This window comes from Microtus ochrogaster, chromosome 1, assembly GCF_000317375.1.
Source record: "Microtus ochrogaster isolate Prairie Vole_2 chromosome 1, MicOch1.0, whole genome shotgun sequence".
Taxonomy (NCBI): domain Eukaryota; kingdom Metazoa; phylum Chordata; class Mammalia; order Rodentia; family Cricetidae; genus Microtus; species Microtus ochrogaster.
In genome coordinates this window covers 75,920,420-75,941,776 of record NC_022009.1, presented here as the reverse complement: position 1 = coordinate 75,941,776, position 21,357 = coordinate 75,920,420, and the positions used below count along the sequence as shown (strand labels likewise).

The 21,357-nt window shown below is 44.6% G+C and overlaps 1 protein-coding gene across 1 annotated transcript in view; it reads right to left on the bottom strand.

The window, feature by feature from the left end:
- Positions 1 to 20,993, bottom strand: part of Scin (scinderin) — a 65,504-nt gene extending 44,511 nt beyond the window's left edge. Inside the window, exons 1-3 of the mRNA XM_005343832.2 lie at positions 20,761 to 20,993; positions 14,455 to 14,609; positions 10,178 to 10,339 (exon numbers count right to left, since the gene is read on the bottom strand). Coding sequence (XP_005343889.1) covers positions 10,178 to 10,339; positions 14,455 to 14,609; positions 20,761 to 20,959 — 516 coding nt within the window. The 5' untranslated portion in view covers positions 20,960 to 20,993. The remainder of the gene's footprint in view (positions 1 to 10,177; positions 10,340 to 14,454; positions 14,610 to 20,760) is intronic.
- Positions 20,994 to 21,357: the final 364 nt, after the last annotated feature.

The following is a 21,357-nucleotide window of genomic DNA, read 5'->3' as shown; positions in this document are numbered from 1 at the left end:
CACAGAGAAAACCTGTCTCGAAAAACAAAAACAAAAACAAAAACAAAAAAACAAAAAGGACAAAACCTGCAGGACTGACAGACTCTGTAATTCTACGTAGTGCCCTAGAGCACTGGTTCTCAACCTGTGGGTCGTGACCTATTTGGGGGTGGGATCAGAGGACCCTTTCACAGGGGTCCCCTAAGACCCTCAGAAAACACAGATGTTTGCATTACGATTCATAACAGTAGCATAATTACAGTTATGAAGTAGCAATAAAATAATTTTTTGGTTAGGGTCCCCACAACATGAGGAACTGTATTAAAGGGCTGCAGCATTAGGAAGGTTGAGAACTGCTGCACTAGAGGGACAGAGAAAGGGGAAGTAGCTCGAACAGTTCTTGTCTGCTGATGCCAATGCCACCCACTGACACCAGGTTTCCTGCTTTGCGTTTCTTGCCACACCAGCACCAGAGAGAGCAGGCCGTTCTCTGGACGAGGAAAGTGTTTGGCAAGTCAAAGGGACCTTCCAGCCACTTATCAAAAGCCGTTTCCAGTAGCCGTGTCCATCGGCGACTCAGCTACTCAGATGACTCACACAGCCTTCGTGCCCGCAGCCCTGAACCGCCCGGCACCAGCAGAGAGCTCCCACCCGGAAGTGGTTCTCAGCATCCACACTACCCCGGAATAGGCAACCCAGGCAGAAGGAGCTTCAAGATCGCCCAAGAGTCACCCAGACCTATAAATTCAGAATCCTTTGGGATTAAATGACAAGTTCAACATCTAAATATTTTTTCTAAAATATCCAAATATGGAGGCACAAATGAGAACTGAAGTAGAAATCCTAACGTCTCCGCCATTGTCGTGCATCGACTCCAGGGAGGCTGTGCCTTCAGCATGCTCACCTTCTACCCTGCCACGCTCTGTGCCTCACACCTCGAGGTCAAAAGCCAGCTCTTTTCACCCTTACCCACCGCTCGCGAGCAGAGAGGCAATGCCATGGGCCCTGGCTTGTACTGCAGGGCAGAGTGTAAGGATCTCAGGTTGAGTTTATCAGTCTTCTTATCTTTGCCTTTCACCACAGGCTCTCCTCTTAGGAAACAGCTATTACGCACTACTTTGGAGTAAGGGCTAATTTATTCAGAACAAAGAACAATTGTTTAGCCCATCTTGTTTTTTTATTTTTAAACTAACTTTTTTTTCATCTAAAGCAAAGAAAAAATAAAAGCCTGTATGAATTTGGGATTGTGACAGAAAAAGACTCTCTTTTGTCGGCAGAAGGGTTGAACCTAGGGCACCATGTATAAAAGGCAAGCACTCTACCGCCTAGCAGAGCCACCGCCTCAACAGAAAGACTTTTATTCTGAGAAGAGAATGAGAGAATGATGCCTGGAAGGATGGTTTGTGAACCAAGAAGCACGGTCGTGTCCTTAGGAGCTAGGAAATACTGGAACCATGGTTCCTAACACACACTCCACTTGTTGGTTTGGTTGGTCTGTTGGTTTTTCAGGACAGAGTTTCTCTGTGTAGCCTGCGCCATCTTGGGACTTGCTCTGTAGACCAGGTTGGCCTCAAACTCATAGAGATCCACCTGCCTCTGTCTCCCAAATGCTGGGATTAAAGGCGTGCACCACCACCGCCCAGATCACAGTTCCTATTTCTTAGACGAGACTATAATACGATGTAAGGAAAGAAAGAGATGAAGGAAAGTGGACTGGAAGCAGTCATCCTGGTATGCTTGCCCTCAGTGGATTTGTCTTCAGCATAGTTTGGATAGACATCACAGCCCGGGATGCTATTGGGAAGAAGCAGGGCCTTTAAGAGATGGGCCTGTCTAGTCGAGTGGTGAGAGAGTGGCATGACCTTAAAGGAGATACTGAGATCCCAGCCCCTCTTCTTCCTCCATTCTGCTTACTCAGATGCTCAGATGCTCAGATGCCATGAGTAAGTTATTTCCTAGACAAGACATTTCCACCATGATATGCTCTCAGATAGACCCCAAAGCAATGGGATCAAGCGACCATGAACTGAAACCACAAGCCAAACTAAGCCTTCACTCTTCTCAATCTGTGGCACTTTTGTTAACGGCACACAAAGATGACCAAATTCATCACTCATATCGTCATCCTTGAGCATGAGAATTAGAGCAGAAATGACTGTGGGGCATGATCCAGACAGTCAGGCCACTGGTGGGCGTGGTCCAGACAGTCAGGCCACTGGTGGGCATGGTCCAGACAGTCAGGCCACTGGTGGACGTGGACAAAGTGGCCCAACCCTCTGTTGTGGCTTGGGAAGAACTAAGCAGTGATCCTGTGAGGAGTTAAACAGCAGCTGATAGGAGAACATGATGTCAGAAGACCAAGTTCATAGCGAAAGGCCAAAGAACAGAGGCCAAAGCCCAAAACTCAGGAATGAACACAGCTGGGTGCAATGGCGTCCACCTACAATCACAGTCCTCACAAGGTGGAAGGAAGAGGACCAGAAGCTCAACCTTGGCTATACTGTAGTTTTGAGTCCAGTGTGGGATACAATAAGACCCTGTCTCAAAATAATTGTTTGTTCCAAAACACTAGGAAACCACACGGCTTTCCCTAGCACGTGGGAGGCAGAAGCAGGAGGGGTGTCTTGAATTTGAGGTGAACCTGGGCTAGACAAATGAATTCCAGTCAACCTAAGCTATGAAGGAGCACATGACTGAAAAAGAAGAAGGCAGACAGACAGACAGACAGACACACACACACACACACGCACACAGGAGGAGAGGACAAAGATGGAGAAATAAGAAATCAAAACAATAAATAGAACCACATTGCTACAGTGACGTTTCTAAGTGAGTTAAGGTTAATCAACTCATACCCAACCTCACCCTATTCCTAGGCACAACATTGTGTGTGTGTGTGTGTGTGTGTGTGTGTGTGTGTGTGTGTGTGAGTGTGTGTATAGTTTACATTTTAGACCCGCCCATGGAAAGAGGCCTCTGAGGATAGAGTAAGACTGAGTTGTCAATGGCAACGAAAACCATATCTCTCATCACGAGCTCCCGTGAGCCCACGTGCTTTCTGCTGCATAGATGCACGTTTGTATCCATATCTGCTCAACAGTTCCTGTAAGTTCCAGGCTTCGTGCGAGGAACAAGTCCTGCGAGGGGAGCTGCTGAGTGACTGGAGGGAAAACGCGGCAAATGCCTCGAGAGGTGGGACATCCTCCCTGCCGACAGAAAGACAGATAAGCAGAGACCTTCTGCCACAGGCTGGTCGAGGCCGGAAAAGGAGGTCAGGGGGCATCCTGCAAAGAAGGCAACTCCCGTGACGTGTGTCTGAGCACGAGACGCTGTTGGGTGTCTGCAGGAAGAAGGTGTTGCAGAAGTGGAAACTATCCCAGGCAAAGGAAGCTACCTGAAGAAGCAAAGGCGTGGCCTCTGGAGAGAACACGTCCACGGTGTCTTGAGTAGCAATGGTGATGAAAGAATGGGCGGGTCTAGAGTAGACGTGGAAAGTGATTACCTGTAAGAGGCACCCTGGGAGAAGTTTTCAATATCACTCCTGGCTTTGGAGTTCCACAGCCCCAGTGAGCAGTGGTTCTGTTACAAGATAGGAGAGCAAGAGAAATGGTTTGAAATGAGAGTGAACCTGACCGTCTTTTCATTTATCTATTTATTTATTTTGATGTTTTTGGACTTGTTCAGTTTAAGGGTCTCATGATACATAGAAGTTAAAATATCTGGGCAAATCAAACATACGCTGAGCTCAGGGACAGACTATGAAATGGAGAATTGCCAAGGCATAACATTTAAATTACCATGAGAATGAGTACAATCCCAAAAAAGAATGTGATAACAAGAAAATAATTAAAAATAGTGCCACCTAGAAAACACTGCTTGGTGGCAGGTGGGCACACAGATCAGGCAGATGAGAAAGGAAGGTGAGCCAGCCAGCGAAGGAGTGAAGATGAAGGTAAGAAGCGGTAACACACAGTGCCCATGACAGCCTGGGGGGGGAGGGGGGAGTATGGACAGACGCACGGACGGACAAGGGTGAGAGTGACTGTATGAGGGTATAGCATCCATGATATCACAGAAATGGTCTCCAAAAATAAGCCAGACACTGTGGACTGGTGCCTAGTGAATAAGGAAGTAGAGACTGCTTTTTCAAAGCGAAGTGGTTGGACGTTGGGGGAGGGTGCCAGGTTCCAGGCACCAGAGCAGGGTCAAGCCTCATCACTCATCCAGTGAGTTAACAGGGAAACATAGCAAGCAGAAGGCCACGGCCAGAAACTGGCCACAGGAATTTCCACTCCGCGGGAGGCCTCCTGGCCTCCTTCTCCACTTGTGGCTGACTCACACGCATTTGTGAAAGCCAGCCACACGTCCCGGGCCTGGAGAGTTACCGGTGCATTGCTGGATTGTTGTTTTGTTGGTTTTGAGGCAGGGTCTCATTTAGCTCAGACTGACCTTGAACCTACTCAGTAACCAAGGATGAACCTGAACTCCTGACCCTCTCTCCTCTACTTCTCAAATGGTGGCTCTGGCAAAGATCTAGCCACATCCCGTGTTATTTTCTAATGACAAATATAAAAACCACTCCCTAAAATAGCCACTATTTTCTCTACTTTTATACTGACTGATCAAACTTGTTACATTACAATCTCATGTCTCATGCTCAGCAATTCACACCTTAAGCGGAGAGAATGTCCCCAAACCTAAGATCCCAGGAGAGAGCGTTTCGAAGGCGTACAGAATCACGTTAGTAATACTGTTTATCACAAAAGCGACATTTCTCAAACATTATTAAAAACAGGGTTTAGGTTACAAATATAACCTAAGTGTTGTCCAGCTGGCTTTGCTTCAGCAACAGCTTTGGGCATTGAACTAACTTGCATCTGTCATTCTTGCGTGCTAAAGCAAACTGCACAGGCTTCAAGTCCGTGCCCTCTAAAGCAGCTAGTGGTCTTTGAATGATTAGCTTAGAGCTACCCTTGAAATATTAGGGTTCAGAATAATCTTGTTCAAGGTCCCTCTTTGTTCACTGTGCCACACCCCAAAATAAAGTTATCAAGATAATCACAAAGATCTTATCACCACCATTCAAAACCTTGAGCAACAAGTCAACGGGTTAAAGGTTAGTGACTCAGACACAGGTCTCCTGGTCACTTACTGCAGAGTCAAGAGGATCCTGCCTGGGTACCCTTCAGGGTGCACAAAATTTCCGTGCCCTGAGAAGTAGCTGAACACACTGCCTCTTCATCTCATCTATGAAGCCTAAAAGCAGGGAAAACTTGAGTTTTGCTGAAGATAACTCTATAATTCGGGAGCTGGAGAAATGGCTCAGCAGTTAACAGTGTATACTTCTCTTGAAGAGCACCCCAGCTAGTTACCAACACCAGGACTGGGTGGCCCACAATCATCAGCAATTCCAGCTCTAGGGGCTTCGGTGCCTTCTTTGGACCCTGTCAGCACACACGCACATACTCACACACAGACACACAAGCAAACACACAATTGAAAACAAAAATAAATCTCTACAATAAAGATTATTTATTGTTAAACAAAAAGATGTTTTTGAGTTATGCATACCCTAAACCCTTGAGGTTTTATGGGCATAGACCCATAGGCTGGCATTGCCTATGAGAAGAAGCACATATCATTGGAACCTTAACCTGCCTACCCCATCTAACTACCTTGCCCCTTTGTGAAACTCATCATTCGTTTCACAGAGTAATAATTTCACAAAAAATGACTCTCAGTAGAACCCTAGACAGAGAGACTTGCATTGTCAGTTCTGAATTCAGCAGATTCTGAAATAATTTCAAGACGTTCAGCCCCACGCCATCTCACACAGCACAGCACAGCACATACTCTGCGCGGTGACAAGAGTGTGTGACATAGAGTTGGAAGCCTCAGGCCCCTCTGGGGTCACCACTCAACAGGAATCACCCACACACACCTTTGAGGACTTTGTTCCTTCAGAGAACTGAAGTGATGACTTCTGTCTCTCAGGCGTGAGCATGCTGGGTGAATCCCAGTCAGCTGAGGCTAGAGAGAGCATCAGAAGCCAGGCCAGGATGTGAGACTAAGAGGAAACCAAAGTTCCAGAGGTTAATCATTTGCCCAAGGTCAAAGAGTAGATAGTTAGAAAGCTGACTTGGAAGTCATTCGTGATAACTAAATGGATTATGACATTTGGACAACAATGGGGTAATGCATCCCCTTCAGAATGTAAAATCTTGCGAATGCGATGAATCAGGGCACCGGAAAGGGCTTCTTGTTTAAGGTCTCCAGAGATCCCCTAATCAAATTACCTTCACAGATGAGAACCTGAGACCACTGTAATGAACTAGAACTGAGGTCTTTCTTCTTTGTCTTTGAAAACGTTATTATTTAATATGCAAACCACCCACTTGTAAAAGGCTTTAAAATATGTATTAAAAGCTAAAACAAACACTTAAAAGTGCACAGGTTTAAGGGACAATTGCAGGTGATTTTTAGAACTGTGTAGCTTAATGATACCTTTGGGTTTTTACTCCCAATAAGTATTTCTTTATTTTTGGTGGTAATGAAGGAGTAGCCATTCTACCCAAAGCACTCTACAGATTCAATGCAATGCCCCATCAAAATTCCAACACAATTCTTCAAAGATCTTGAAAGGACAGCTTCATGTGGAAACACATACACACACTCACACACACACACACACACACACACACACAAGATAACCAATGAAAGAACTGTTGGGGGTATCACCTTCTCTAATTTAAAATTGTAGTACAAGCTATATTAATAAAAACAGCATGGTATTGGCACAAAATCATAAATGTTGATTGGTGGAATTGAATTAAAGATCCTGACATAAACCTACACACCTATGGACACCTGATTTGTTTAAATAAAGTAGCCAGAAATACGTGCTGAAAAAAATACAGCCTCTTCAACAAATGGTGCTGATCTAACTGGGTGTGGATATGTAGAGAATTCAAATAGATCTATGCTTATCACCCTGCACAAAACTCAAGTCTAAGTGGTCACAGACATCAACATAAAATCAGATACACTAAAGCTAATAAACAAGAAAGTGGGGAATGGCTTTGAACGCATTAGTATTGGAAATTCTCTAAACAGAACACCATTAGCATAAGCATTAAGATCAGCAATTAATAAATGGGATACATTAAACACAAAAGCAAATATAAAACAAAGGATTGAGACAAAGTGGCAGTCCAAAGAATGGGAAAAGATATTAGCAAACTCCACATTGAATAGAGGATTAATATCCCAACTATATACTCAGCAGTAAAAAACAAGGGCTTCTTGAAGTTTGCGTACAAATGGATGGAAATAGAAAACACTATCCTGAGTGAGGTAAGCCAGACCCAAAAAGAGGAACATGGGATGTACTCACTCATATTTGGTTTCTAGCCATAAATAAGGGACATTGAGCCTATAATTAGTGATCCTAGAGAAGCTAAATAAGAAGGTGAACCCAAAGAAAAACATATAGGCATCCTCCTGAATATTAACCTTCATCAGGCAATGAAAGGAGACAGAGACAGAGACCCACATTGGAGCACCAGACTGAAATCTCAAGGTCCAAATCAGGAGCAGAAGGAGAGAGAACACGAGCAAGGAACTCAGGACCGCGAGGGGTGCACCCACACACTGAGACAATGGGGATGTTCTATCGGGAACTCACCAAGGCCAGCTGGCCTGGGTCTGAAAAAGCCTGGGATAAAACCAGACTCGCTGAACATAGCGGACAATGAGGATTACTGAGATCTCAAGAACAATGGCAATGGGTTTCTGATCCTACTGCACGTACTGGCTTTGTGGGAGCCTAGGCAGTTTGGATGCTCACCTTACTAGACCTGGATGGAGGTGGGTGTTCCTTGGACTTCCCACAGGTCAGGGAACCCTGATTGCTCTTTGGGCTGAGGAGGGAGGGGGGCTTGTTTGGGGGAGGGGGAGGGAAATGGGAGGCGGTGGCGGGGAAGAGACAGAAATCTTTAATAAATAAATAAATAAAAGGAAAAAAGATTTGACACCCTCACACAGACAAACATACAGATACAATGCCAATGTACATAAAATAAAAATAAATAAATTACTTTAAAAATTAACAAAAAAACTAAATAAGAAGAAATGAGATAAGTTCTAAACAAAGAATTCTCCATGGAAGAAACTTAAATGAGTGAGAAACACGTAAAGAAAGGTTCAACATCTTTAGCAATCAGGGAAATGAATCAAAACAGCTTTAAGTTGCCATCTATGCCTGTCAGAATTGACAAGATCAAAAACACAAGTGACAGCTCACGCTGGCAAGAATGTGGAATAAGGGGAATACTTATCTATTGCCGGTGGGAGTGCAAATTTGTACAGTCACTATGGAAATCAGTGTGGCGATTCCTCGGAAAGATGAGAGTCAATCTACCTCAAGATGCAACTCTACCATTTTGGGGCATATATCCCAAGAAGGTTTCATTTTACCACAAGAATACTTGCTGAACCATGTCCACTACTGCTTTATTCATAATAGCAAGAAATTGGAAACATCTTAGATGCCCCTCAACAGAAGAATGGGTAAAGAAAATGTGGTGCATGGAGTATCACTCCACTGTTTAAAAAAATGACATCATGAAATTTGCAGGCAAATAACTGGAACTAGAAAAAAAAAATCATCCTGAGTGAGGTGACCCAGACCTAGAAAGATAAACGTGGTATGTATTCATTATATGTGGATATTAGCCATTAAGTATATGATAACCAAGCTGCAACCCCTAGAAACAGTCTTTTACTTCCAATAAGTATTTCTTTGTTTCTGGTGTAGGGTAATGAGAGAGTAGCCCAGTAGCTGGTTTGTGCCCAGACATAAAATCCAGGTCTCAAATATGACTAGTGGAATGGATTGGGTTTTAAAGTTGGAAGGAATTCCTCATGAAATTGACTCAACTCAGAATAAGGAAGCAGCCATTCGCCTGTCCAGACACCCAGTGCAGGAGTGGAAACTGTATTTTGAGTATTGGCATTAGTGGAATCTCAGTAGAACACACAGATGCTATGAACCAAAACAATCAAATTATAGGCTAACAGTATTGAAACTATAGACACACCCTAACTTAGAGGAGTGGGTGAAGCTTGTGCTTTGGGGCTATCTCCAAACTATAACCTTAACACACTTCATTCCTTTGTTGTTGACAAATTAATTCTATTCACATGAAACTAACCATATAGCTCTACTTTTAGAGTCCTTACTGCTCCCTTTTCTGCAGAATAAACCTTTGGCGTCTGTCTACTGCTTTATCACAAATACAGCCAGCTAGCTACAGTAAAACAGTGCTTAGAGGAGAATCAGATAAACCTGAACTCCAGCTCTGGCTTCACCATTTAAAGGCTATGCAACCTTAAATGGGGTCTTGGCAATTCAAACCAAGTACTAATTGAAGCCATGGACTCTGTGTACGGCTTGTTGTAGTGTAGGAAATGACTCTCAGAACATGGCTGTGAATTACATCAGAAGAGGGAGGATCCATCTTCCATGTCTTTTTATGCCGTGGCACGTGGTTCTTCAGGAGCAGGGAATGCCTTTTACTATGACTTTGAAAGTCTAAAAGACACCATATAAACCAGTTCTAACATAAGGCCTTAAATTCTTCTTTGTTATAACAAAAATGATTAAGAAATGTGCCTGACATTAAAGGAGCCTAATTCCTGGGAGAAAAAGTAAGTTTGATACAAAATACCACTGCCCGTGCTATTAAGATGATGAGAATATTTGTACCTCTGGTTTTTCATCTAATAACCTTAAGATCATTGAAAAAATATGAAGCATTATGGCATGCATACGTACTCATATATGTTCATATTTTAAAATATTTTCTTCTTAGTTCTTCCATATGTTTAGAATCGTTATATGGCCAGCTTAGATTCTGGAACCTTTGGTTGCTTAGAGAATCATTTCCTCCACCTCAAGCCATATTTTATCACACACAATCAAAGACAAAAATAACAAGTGGAAATCTGTCCAGAGTGATGGGGAAATATGTTGAATATTGTTCAGTTTCTGTTCTATGGTAGGAAGAACCAAATCACTCCTCTATTCTAAACCAGTCAGAGAACAAAAAACCTTGAAGTCTCAAATTGTGTGTCATTTGCACCGCTGCCAAGTATGTGGACGTGGTTATCTTTGAAGGTGTGTGCCCATGAAACTTACGGTGCCAAGGTCAATGATGAAGCAGTCACCCTTATTGAAGCTGTCCCAGCTGAGAGGAACCTCCGTGGCCCTGACCACTCTCCGGCCCTTCACATGCAGGAGTCTCTCCGCTGTCAGGTCGTTGGTGAGAACGTGGTTTAATCCTGAAGCCACGCCTCCAGCCTGGTCAAGGGGAGGAAAACACAGCACAAAACAGAGAAGTGAGACTGCTACCCAGACACAACAGGGGCAAGGCAAGAATGCACAGGCTGGGCCAGGACGAAAACACAACGGCAGGCCAGGTGGACCGTGAAATGGGGAAAGAGAATTATTGGTAAAATCAACAGGCCAATCGGTTACTTTGCTCTCCTCCATCATAAAAATCTAATATAAAATTAAAAATATTCACTGAGGACCTGTTGCATAAAAAGAAAAGTCAACGTTGATTGCCCTCATGTTTCCCAGACAGACTATAGCAAGAAAGCAGCAGGAGGCTGGAAAACTTGGAGATGAGGCACCTAAAGTACAGTAGCTCAGAACAGGTACCCAGCCTTCCATTGTCACTCACAGAAAGGAGGGTCCCAACCATCCCCCTGTCGCAGAGCAGAGAAGGAAAGAGATGTGGCTAAGAGGGGGCTGTTCCTAGGAGGGAGACAAAAACAAACAAAAAACCCAGGACTGAGCATTTTTGTCTTAAATTAAGGGAGATACAGATCCTGATTCTACAGCCCCAAACAGAGCAAAACGAAGGGCACTGAAAGAGCAGTTCTGAAGAGAAAGACTGTTTGTTGTTCACTTCAGCTTTGTGAGTACTGCCGTCGCCTCTCACATTCTTCTCTTTTCCTAATTAGATGTTAGGAACTGTTTCTTTACTTTCATAATCAGCAAAAAGATGACATACATAATTATGAGGCTGTATTATAAATTTATATATCTATATACTCTATTATGTTTGTATATCTACATGCACATATCTATACATATATACATACACACATACATACATAGACACACATTTTTTAAACAGCATTATTAAGTTGCCCAGGATGGCCTCAAATTTACAACCATCCTGCTTCAGCTTTCCGAGAACATGCCATGTTTTAAAAATAAGTAGAAATACAGTGTGATCTGTTTTATTAAAAATAGTAAAGGATAGTATGTGAAAAGAAGAAGTTATAATGTAGAAGCAAATCTAGATTGTGACCTCTGGCCTCCTTTTCACATATAAAACATTCAGACTAATCCCATAGAGTGAACCCTCAGAGCAATTTATACCTTGAAAATTTAACATTCTTTTAAAAAAAAACATAATCCGCTCTCTGGCCCGTGAGATGACCGAGTAGGTAAAGATGCTGGGTGCCAATCCTGATAACCTGAGCTTGATCCCCAGGACCCACACAGTGGAAGGAGAGACCTGGCTGCTGCAAGTTTCCTCTCACCTCCACAAAGGGGCCACAGCACACATACACCACACACACAACACACACACACACACACACACACACACATGCACACAAAACACATGCACACACTCATATATAAATATATAAATAAATATAATTCTTAAAATTAAAAATAATACTGCTTCTAATATCCGATGCCACAAGTTCTGTCCCCCATTTACCCAAAAGAAGCTGTCTGTTGTCAGGCTGGCAAGGTGGCTCAGCGGGTAAATCATTCCTGGCAAGCCTGCTGACCTAAGTTGAATCCCAGGAACCTACAGAAAGGTAGAGGGGAGAACTGACTCCATCAAGAGACCTCCTGGCCTCCACACACGTGCACTGGCACATGCGAGCCTGCCCCCAACACATCATACAGATCAATAATACTAATAATAGAAGTAAATAGAGCAAAACAAGGCACCATAATACGTCTGCACTGACAAGTAGGTAGCTCTTTTCTGAACACTGTCTGGGTTAGCACTAGACACTTACAGACCTTTTCTGCTCCCACTAGGAAGGGTCACAGCTAAGCAGATGACCCTTCTAGCCAGTGGGACCAGAAGCACGGGTTTGTGAGCGAAACGCGTCTGCTGGTCGCTGTCTACAATCACGACTTGAGAAAAGAATCTGAGCCAGAAATTCAATGCCAGGGAGCACTGGTAATGGACTTTGGTAGCCACTTTGCTGGCCTTGAAAATTCCCTAAAGAAAAATGATGTAAAAAACCCTGAGACAGGAAGATGATCCTGGCAGCTCCCAGATGAACATGGTGAACGGCAACTTGGCATGATTTTGAGAGACTTGTTAATGGCAGGCTCTCTCAAGTTTGCCCACTCAAAATAAACACTAAACTGCTTCCCGGGTACTCTTCCACTCTTTCTCCGTCCTGATGTCTGAGTCATTTATTTATGTTGAGAGAAGCAGAGAATGGTGATTACCAGCTTAGGCGTCGAGGTCAGACAGTCAGGGTCAGACAGTCACATGGTCACTGACTAGTGAAAACCGTCATAAGTCGCATAGACTCTCTGAGCCTTGCTTCATTTACCTGACAGGACAGAGCCAATGGTAAGTGCACCAACGGGGGTATATTCAATATTGTTTTTGCATGTCGTGAATGGTATAATCTATAAACTTGAAAGTAAAAACGGGGAGAAGCAGTGCCATGTGGTCACCTCTTCCGTTCTGAGTGGCTGGCTATCTCTGATGTTAGCCATATATCCTAGCGTGCTGTCCTTCCTGCAGCCACCCACATTAGCATCGTGTGGCTGATCAGAGAAATCAGCCGACCCCGATGGTCTATATGGCCTGCACTTAGAAACATCCCCTTTCTGAAAAATGCTGATCTGTGGCAACTTTGAAGTTGATAGAAGATAATTACTCAAATACTACAAAGTTACTTTTTTATTATCTTTCCTTTTGCATATGTATTCTAGAATTTGATTTTCAAGATCCTGTTACTAGCCAAGTTCATCCTGAGTATGTGGTATATTAGAATCTTCTTGTTTACCGTAATCCTTAATCCCCATATCGTGTCTGTTTGGGGAACTAGTATGAAATACATCGTATGTCTCAGAAAACTAAGGGTTTGAAAAGCTTCTGCACTCCCCTGCAGCAAGCTAGTTGTCTGGATGGAATGTTTTCCAGCAAGGTGACTCCATCGGACCTGCTTTGAACAAGCGGAAACTCTCAGGTCTTGAACTGTTGGGTTCAAAGAAATGAACGAAACCTCAGGATCTTTTGACACAAACTAGAGGAGCTGATGGGAATTCAACAAAGCAAGAGGCAGCAATCTCATGTTTGAAGTGGTTTGCAGCCGAGTGTGAAATAAGGAGATCAAGAGACAGAAGAAATCTGTGGCTGTTCTGTCTTGTCTCGTGGTATTGGAGACAGCCAACCAAGGACATAATCAGATAAAGAAAGACATAAACCTGACATCTTTTCATCGTTGTTTGGGGGTCTGTTTGGTTAGTTGTTGTTTCGTTCTCAACTTTGATGTAAGTGTGACTATGTAGCTCAAGCTGGCCTTGAACTCATGATCCTGCTGCCTCGACCTACCAAACATGATAACATGGGTATACACTCCCAGGTCTGACTTAAATCCACCATTTAAACACATATTCAGAAGTCCTGTTTAGCTCTAAGGTCTTAGGTAGTCCACAGGAGCGAGGCAACAGGGGATCACCTGATGGCCCTTGTTTTCCTTAGAGAGGTTTTGCTTCTGGGGTATCTGTTTGGGGAAGGTGTTCCTTGTGTTTTAGCTGAGTTCGCAGACAGGGTGGGAAGGACTAGGGAAGGATGGTCCAACTGCAAAGCTTACTGGGCGAATTAGGGTGAGGCAGAAGGGGTCTAGCCTTTGCATTGCCTTAGGAGGTAGACCTATTTATTAATACTTACACAGTTGGGGTTTTTTTGTTACCAAGGAGCTGAGAACGAGTCTCAACTGGAAGAATGCTTTCTCAGCATTTGGAAATCTCTGGGCTCTTCATCTCAAACACAGCATAGACCAGGTATGGCAGCACACACATCAGCCTAGCACTTGTGAGCTAGAGGCAGAAGGATCAGGAACTCAAGGTCATCTCTGACCACACAGTGTTTGAGATTAGCCTAAGACTACAAGAGAGAGTGTCTTGGACTTTCTGAAGCTGGTTTTCCTTTCCTGTGTACCTACTGACAAATATGAAGATAAATCATACATGCACACACATGCTCGTACATTCACCCAGAGCCTAAGACCAAACAAAAAGCAAATCCGTGCCCTCCAAAAAGTTGTGATCCCTGAAGACACGCAGTGTGAACAACCAGGAAGAGAACCCCTTTGAAAAGGCCACAATGAACCGCGTCCCACAGAAGCACTTACCTTGTACTTCAGACCCCCTTTGAAGTAGCCCACGAAGTCAGTAGACTCATAGCCTTGAAGTTCTCTGCTCTGCACGGGCTTGCCCCCCAGATAGTCGTCCATCTGGACCGTGAAGATGGCCGCTGCCGTGCTTTCATCCTGGGAGCATTCCTTTCCTGAGACAAGACAGACCTCAGTTACTGGAGGAAGAGCATGGAGGCAGAGAGGGGATGCGAAGGACACCAGACGCTCTCATGTATGTATGTATGTACGTACGTACGTATTTATTTATATATTTTAATTTAAATATAATCATACTGCTTCCCCCTTTTCATTTCCTCTTTCCACCCCCTCCCATTCCTTTCTTTTCAAATTGATATCCTCTTGTACTTTGACTGTAGATATAGACAGATACAGGCACACACAACTAGACTAACCCAACCTTCTGAGCCCATCTTTGTTGCCTGCGTATGCAGTTTGAGGGCTGACCCAGTTTGTATTGGGTAATCAATTAGGCTAAAGCTACCTCTCCCAACAGAACAATGGCAACATCAATGGACAGGTAAACATGGAGAAGCTTTCGTTTCGGTGATGTTTCTGGACAGCAATCTGCTGCCGAAAGACCCCTTATCAGGAGCAACATGTGATGCTATGTGGCTCATACCCAGAAGTTTTTTCATATTCCTGACTTTTCCAGTTTCTTTAAAAAAAAAATGTAAAGAAGCACTATGACGTAGATCTGCTTGGGGAAAAATCAATCCACGCTAGCGGGACTCAGGAAAGCATTCACTTCATACGGAAGTTAGATTCTGCCAGGAAACACCTTGGGCTCCTTCATCATCACTCAGTCAGGCTCACAGGGTGCCGGTGAGAAGTACTTGTGGGCCATAAGGAGATAACGCCATGGTTTTTAAGATAGGAAAATGAATAAAGCTTCACCCGTCCCCTGGTTTGGATCCTATTCCCGACCCTTTGCTATCTCTTCACTTTGTTCTATGAAATAGTCACTGACGGAAGGAACTAATGTCTTGATGTCTCTCAAATGCTACGCATCTGATAGAATTTAAGACAGTATACAATTAGCTTTTACAATTATGAAATAGAATCTACCCAGGCTTCTCTGCGCCAGTGTCTATGCAGTATGAGATGTTCAGAACCAAGATAACTTGAGGAAGACTCACAGTTCATTTTAAAAAAATCCCACAACCCTAAACCTTCATAAACCTTACTACATCTGAGCTGAATGAAAATTATGAGTAATAATTCAAATACCAACACATTTATAGCACTCTTACCATGGGCCACACAGTACTAGCGTTTTATATGAATGGCATTCAAGTAGCCCCATGAAATGAACCTAGTTATATCATGATACTGTGGAGGTCATGGGCACTGGGAAAGGCTGAGTAGTTCTTGAGGTTATAAAAGACTTTCCTAACAGGTTCACAGAACTCTAAACAGCAAGCACTTAAGAAGGACAATACATGTGTTTTAAAGATTTTTAGAAATGATTTGCATGTTTGTTTGTGTGTGATATGTGCACGGGAGCACAGGTACTCCAGAAAAAGGCATTGGACCCTCTAAAATTGACATTACAGGCAGTTTAAGCCACTCAGTGTGGGTGCTGAGAACATAACTCAGGTCCTCTGCACGAGCAGGAAGCACTCCCAACCACTGAGCTATCCCTCAGCCCCACATAAATTCATTTATTACAGTTCCTATTAACAGTAAATTCTTTGGTAACCACAGTATATATCTTTCCCCAATGAGCCACAAGTTTAGAAGCAGTGACCGTATTTCCCAGAATAATGCCAAGTGAAATTTGGTGTGGGGTTTCCTTCTTTGTTGCTTTTATTGGTTAATGAATAAAGTTGTTCTGGTCAGTGGCTTAGCAGAGTAAAGCCAGGTGGGAAATCAAAACAGAGATATAGAGAGAGTAAGCAGAGTCAGAGAGATGCCATGTAGCTGCCGAAGGAGACAGAAGCTGGATCCTTACCAGTAAGCCATAGCCTTGTGCCGATACACAGACTAATAGAAATGGGTTAATTTAAGATGCAAGAGTTAGTTAATAAGAAGCCTGAGCTAATAGGACAAACACTGTTGTACTTAATATAGTTTCTGTGTGATTATTCAGGTCTGGGTGGCCGGGAATGAACAAGCAGTCCCTGCCTACAGAAGTTCACCAAAATTGAGGAGAAGAAGCCAGTTAGCTGGACTAGGGAATTGCAAGTTCTTAAGCTCCTTCACAGTTCCCCTTCCTTGTTCAGAGGTGACCTACATAGCAAAGATCTTCTCGGACAAAATCTCAGCAGCCAGAACAGTACTTATATGGCAACAGCTTTGTAAACGTTCTGTGGCCCAATGTGTTCTAACATGCACCTTAAAAATCCTCATGCAGTTCTGCAATCCGAAAAGATGCTGCTTTTGTTCTTGGCCCATTTTTCCAGCTCTCATAACAGTAGATCTTGGTGTAAATTTCACACAGAGACAATTTAAGAGAGACGCTTAAGCCAAGGTTGAGATCAAAGTTATCAAGGAAGATGTAAGGACAGATCCATTCTGATCTGACGAGTTGAAACATGGCTCTTTTGAGTTAGGTATGAACGGTGGGCATGAAGTTAACGAATGAAATGGAAATAAGTTAATTAGACCATGCTCTTGTCTGCTGATGTTGTGCACTGTACTGGGCCAGGGAATAACAGAACGCATAAACCAAAGTCCTGGCCTGCAAAGCTTGAAAAGTCTTAAAGAAGCCAGTATCAACCTTTTCCAGGTGTGGAACCGAGTCAAAGTCTATTGAGCTATGATGCAACTCTAGCAGGTACTAGAAACGTTTGTGTCTGAATCCTGCTTATTATGACTTCATTTGATGTCCCACGTGAATTCTGTTTGTGACCTCATCCCTTGTTTTCCTAAGCCCGTCTACCGATGTCTGCCATGTCACCCTGTCTTTGTTGCTTTATATTTTATGTGTGTATGTATATCCACACACTCGTCTGTGTGGCAGGAAACTTCTAAAACTGGGAAATGGGACGAATTTATAAACAAAACACAGATTTAAAGAGGTCTCACAGCTAGACCTACCTAGTTCTCATTCCCAATTTTAAAGATATCGCCACATTGGGACCAGACGGGATACTACTCAACACGATGAGTGGCGTCTGCTGAAAACGTATGGAGCTACTGGCCGTTCTGTAAAACACGTGTGGCACAGCACAGAGTAGGACTGAAGGTAGGGAGCACAGACTTGCACCGGGGATCACAACTCCGACACCCACAGGGATGCAGTCAGCCTTACTTGTACTTCCCCAGTGTTACGTGTTCCCACGGATGGGTTTATGTGGTTAGAGCTGTGTAGTCTTACCACGTGTGCTAATCCCCACGTCTGCCTTCAGAGTCCAGATATTAAAGAGCTCCATCGCCAAGAAGACCCTCAAGCCACTTTCTTTTCATTTTTTTCTACACGTGGTAACAGCACGTGTGTGGGCATCAGAGAGCGACTGTCAGGAGTTGCTTCTCTTCTTCCACCACGTAAGTTCCAGGGATGGAACCGAGGTAGTCAGGCTTGGTCTAAGCAGCAAGCTCCTTCACTCACTGAGCCATCTTGTTGGCCCACCAATCAGTTCCTTGGCATTGTCACTAGCCCCTTGTATGTTATGAGATCCTTGTATTGTATATTTTATGTTATATATCATAATCTAGTCCTTTTGTGTCCCAGTGCCCTGGGTAAGGCCACACACCACACACACACACACACACACACACACACACACAAAGGCACGCACACACAGCATGACATCATTGAATGCTGTTTTTAAACATTAACATCTGGAGCTGGCAAGGAGAAGGGGTGAGGGAAGGTGTTTGTAATAAGGTTGACGGCACCGTAGCATCTTTAAACTCACCCCTAACTACAGACTGAATGCTGTGAGAAACCAGAAACAAAAGCTGGGTGCAGCTCAACTGCTCGACACAAAGCCGAAATGTTTTCCGAGGAGTAGTATAAAACATTTTGAGCTGCAGGCAACAGCTTTTTTCTTTCACTGCTTCTAGACAGACAGCATTACCACACTGTGTAATGTGTGTGGAAACAGCATGGGCAGACCAGAAGGAAGGCTGTCAGCATTTTTTGCTCCATAGTCCCGCCTGCCTCCCTCCCACCTTGCTTGCTTCCTCCTGCCGGGTCTATCCTTTCCTTTGTACCCTGGGCATTTCTCCCAGGCAGCCTCTCTTTAACTTAACTTCTTCTGGCTGACTTCCTCATTTCCTTCAGGAAGTCAAGCATTCTTCCACCTCTAACTAATCTTGTGAACTCTTCCCTATTCCGATATCAGAATAAACTGTCAGATGGGACTGCCTGGAGACCGGAAATGGGAAAGGCTCCTGGCGAACACTGAAGGTGTCCTGGCTCTTCTTCCTTTGATAGAATCTCCCCACCTGCCTTACTTTCCCTGTGTCTGTCACAGCTCTTGTCCCTGTCACACAGAGCCTGGAAACCTCTCTGGTCACGAATCACGTTCTACCAATGTTTTATCTTTTTTTTTTTTTTCCTTACAAATCCTTTGGGGTTCTAAATTCTCTGGAAAGTTTCTTAAACTATCTCAAGTGACTTGCAAGCTCCTGGGCAGCCTGAATTTATAGATGAATTAGATTGTCATTAATATACTATTCGCTTTAGTTTTTGAAGGCTTTTAAGATCGTAAGCTGTTTCTGCCCAAATAGACTATGTCCTATTATAATTGTGAAACTGGTTGGCACTAAATGGATAATTGGAAGTATAAGTGAGCCACTTAGGATATGGAGGCAGGAGGATAGAGCATGAGAGGCCAATCTGGGCTATATTTAAGTTCCAGAGAGTTCTGGGCCAGCCTAGTTGTAAGGCCCTGCTTCAAACAAACGCATAGAAACAGCTTAAGTGAATCTATGAATCTGGCGGAGCACAATACTTAAGGTGCCTGCTTGGCTAAGAAAAGTGCACTGAATTAAAGACTTAGACTCAGAGCCTTCGGTGTGCACTCTGTGGATGAAGCCAAACGCAACTTGGGAACAGCAAGCGCATTTTCTCCCATTTAAACTCACCCTGATGACACTTGAGACCCACATCCACTCCAGACCCAAATGCACAGTGTGAAGGTTGTTCTACCTGGGGTCACTGTTTCATGAATAGAACACAGATTGCAGTGTAGTGTGACTGGAGAGGCATTGCCCAAGGAAACAAACAGCAGGGAGCTCAGCCACCATAAGCAAGCAGCCAGGACTGTAAAAGACACCCCCTTCCTCTCTGTGTTTCCTGTCTCAGATGCCCGCTCCTGGCGTCTGCTAATGCTTAGAGAATCACTTCTAAATGTTTTCACTTGTTCCTTAAAAATTTTCAGATGTTAGAAACTAAAGTTGAACGGTGGCTTTCAAAGTGTGTGGTTTTGTGTGCTTCCCCCCCTGGGCTCAAGAATAAATATACCGAAAGACACACTTGTATCAGGAGGCAAGCGAGTTTGAAAAGAAGGCTCAGATTTTCTGCACGTTGTCAGGCGGGGTGTGCCTACTGGCACAGGACCTCACCGGGAGAGGTTGAACATTCAGGATGTTTACGGGTAAAAGCAGAAGGTGGAGACGGTGGAACACAGGGCCAGTGTCCTGAAAGCCTGGCGCCAAAGCAGCTCCAAATAATTACGACCGCTGAAGGGAGCTGTTCTGGTCCACACTGTGTCCTTGTTAACACCAATGAATAATAAATGAAAAATTGTAAACGAAACAGCCTATCCAAAGAAATATACCAGCCATACAGAGCAATTTTTAAACATGGATGATGGTTGTATTCATTCCCCCAAACACGCAAGCGCTGTTGCACACGGAGACTCTTGGTCTGGAGTGGCACAAGCTACTAGTCTCAATTAGCGAAGAAGCCTAAGCTGGTGCCCCAAGGCAGCAAATAAAAATAAATAAAAGTTTGGAACTGGGCGTGGCGTTTTCTCTCCAGCTGCACAGTTGTCCACAAACAAGTTAGACTTCATCTCCGCCCTGCCTGAGAAACCAGGGCTGAACTTGCCCGAGGGCTCTCAGTCCTTGGCCAGCACCCGGGTTTTTCTCAGGCAGCCGCCCAGGAATAGAATGGGGTTTGGGTTAAAGGGAAAAGCCGGAGGAATGAGCATGAACTACAAAAAGAGGTTTGGTCAAGGCCGACATGGGTTCGCCTCCTGGGTGACTCACCTCATCCCATTTACAGCCGACCAGGAGCTGACCTGGGGCTAGGAGAGAGTGCTAGCTGAGTGTCACCCATCTCACCCAGGTGATGGGACCCTGGGCAGCCCTGTGCCCCTCACCGCTTACCCAGCCAGAAGTGCAGGCGGTAGGAGAAGCCCCTGCTCGCCTTGGCCGTGTGCAGCACCAGGTAGGCGTCTCCGACGTAGAAGTCACCATGGGCACCCTGCGGCACCGGCACCAGTTCCAGCTTCTCGACCCTCCACACCTGCAGCCCCGCCTGCTGGCCCGCTCGCGCAAACTCGGGGTGCTGCAGCTCCTGCGCCATGGTACCTGCGATGCTGGCAGAGCTGAGGTGACTGGAATCGCACCCTCAGCCCAAGTAGCGCTAAGTGAGAGAGAACCCGCCCGCCCGGCTTTTAAAGGGCTCGCCCGAACCGGAGGCGGAGCCTGCAGGGCAGCCAGCAGCCACGCCCGACCCCGGGCGGGAACCTGCATCTCAGATTGGACCCGGTTGACTGAAACTCTAGGAAATTCCCCCCCAAAAAATAAATAAATAAGTAAATAAGTAAGTAAATGGTGTAAGAGACACTTTACATGGCAACACCATGGCAGCACCCAGGCCGGTGCACGCTGGTCCCGCCGCTCCAGTTCCTTCCCTGGTCGGGTTTGCTCTCTGATGCCCTAGGGGTGGCGGATGGGAGCTCAGGATCTAAAATAACCCAT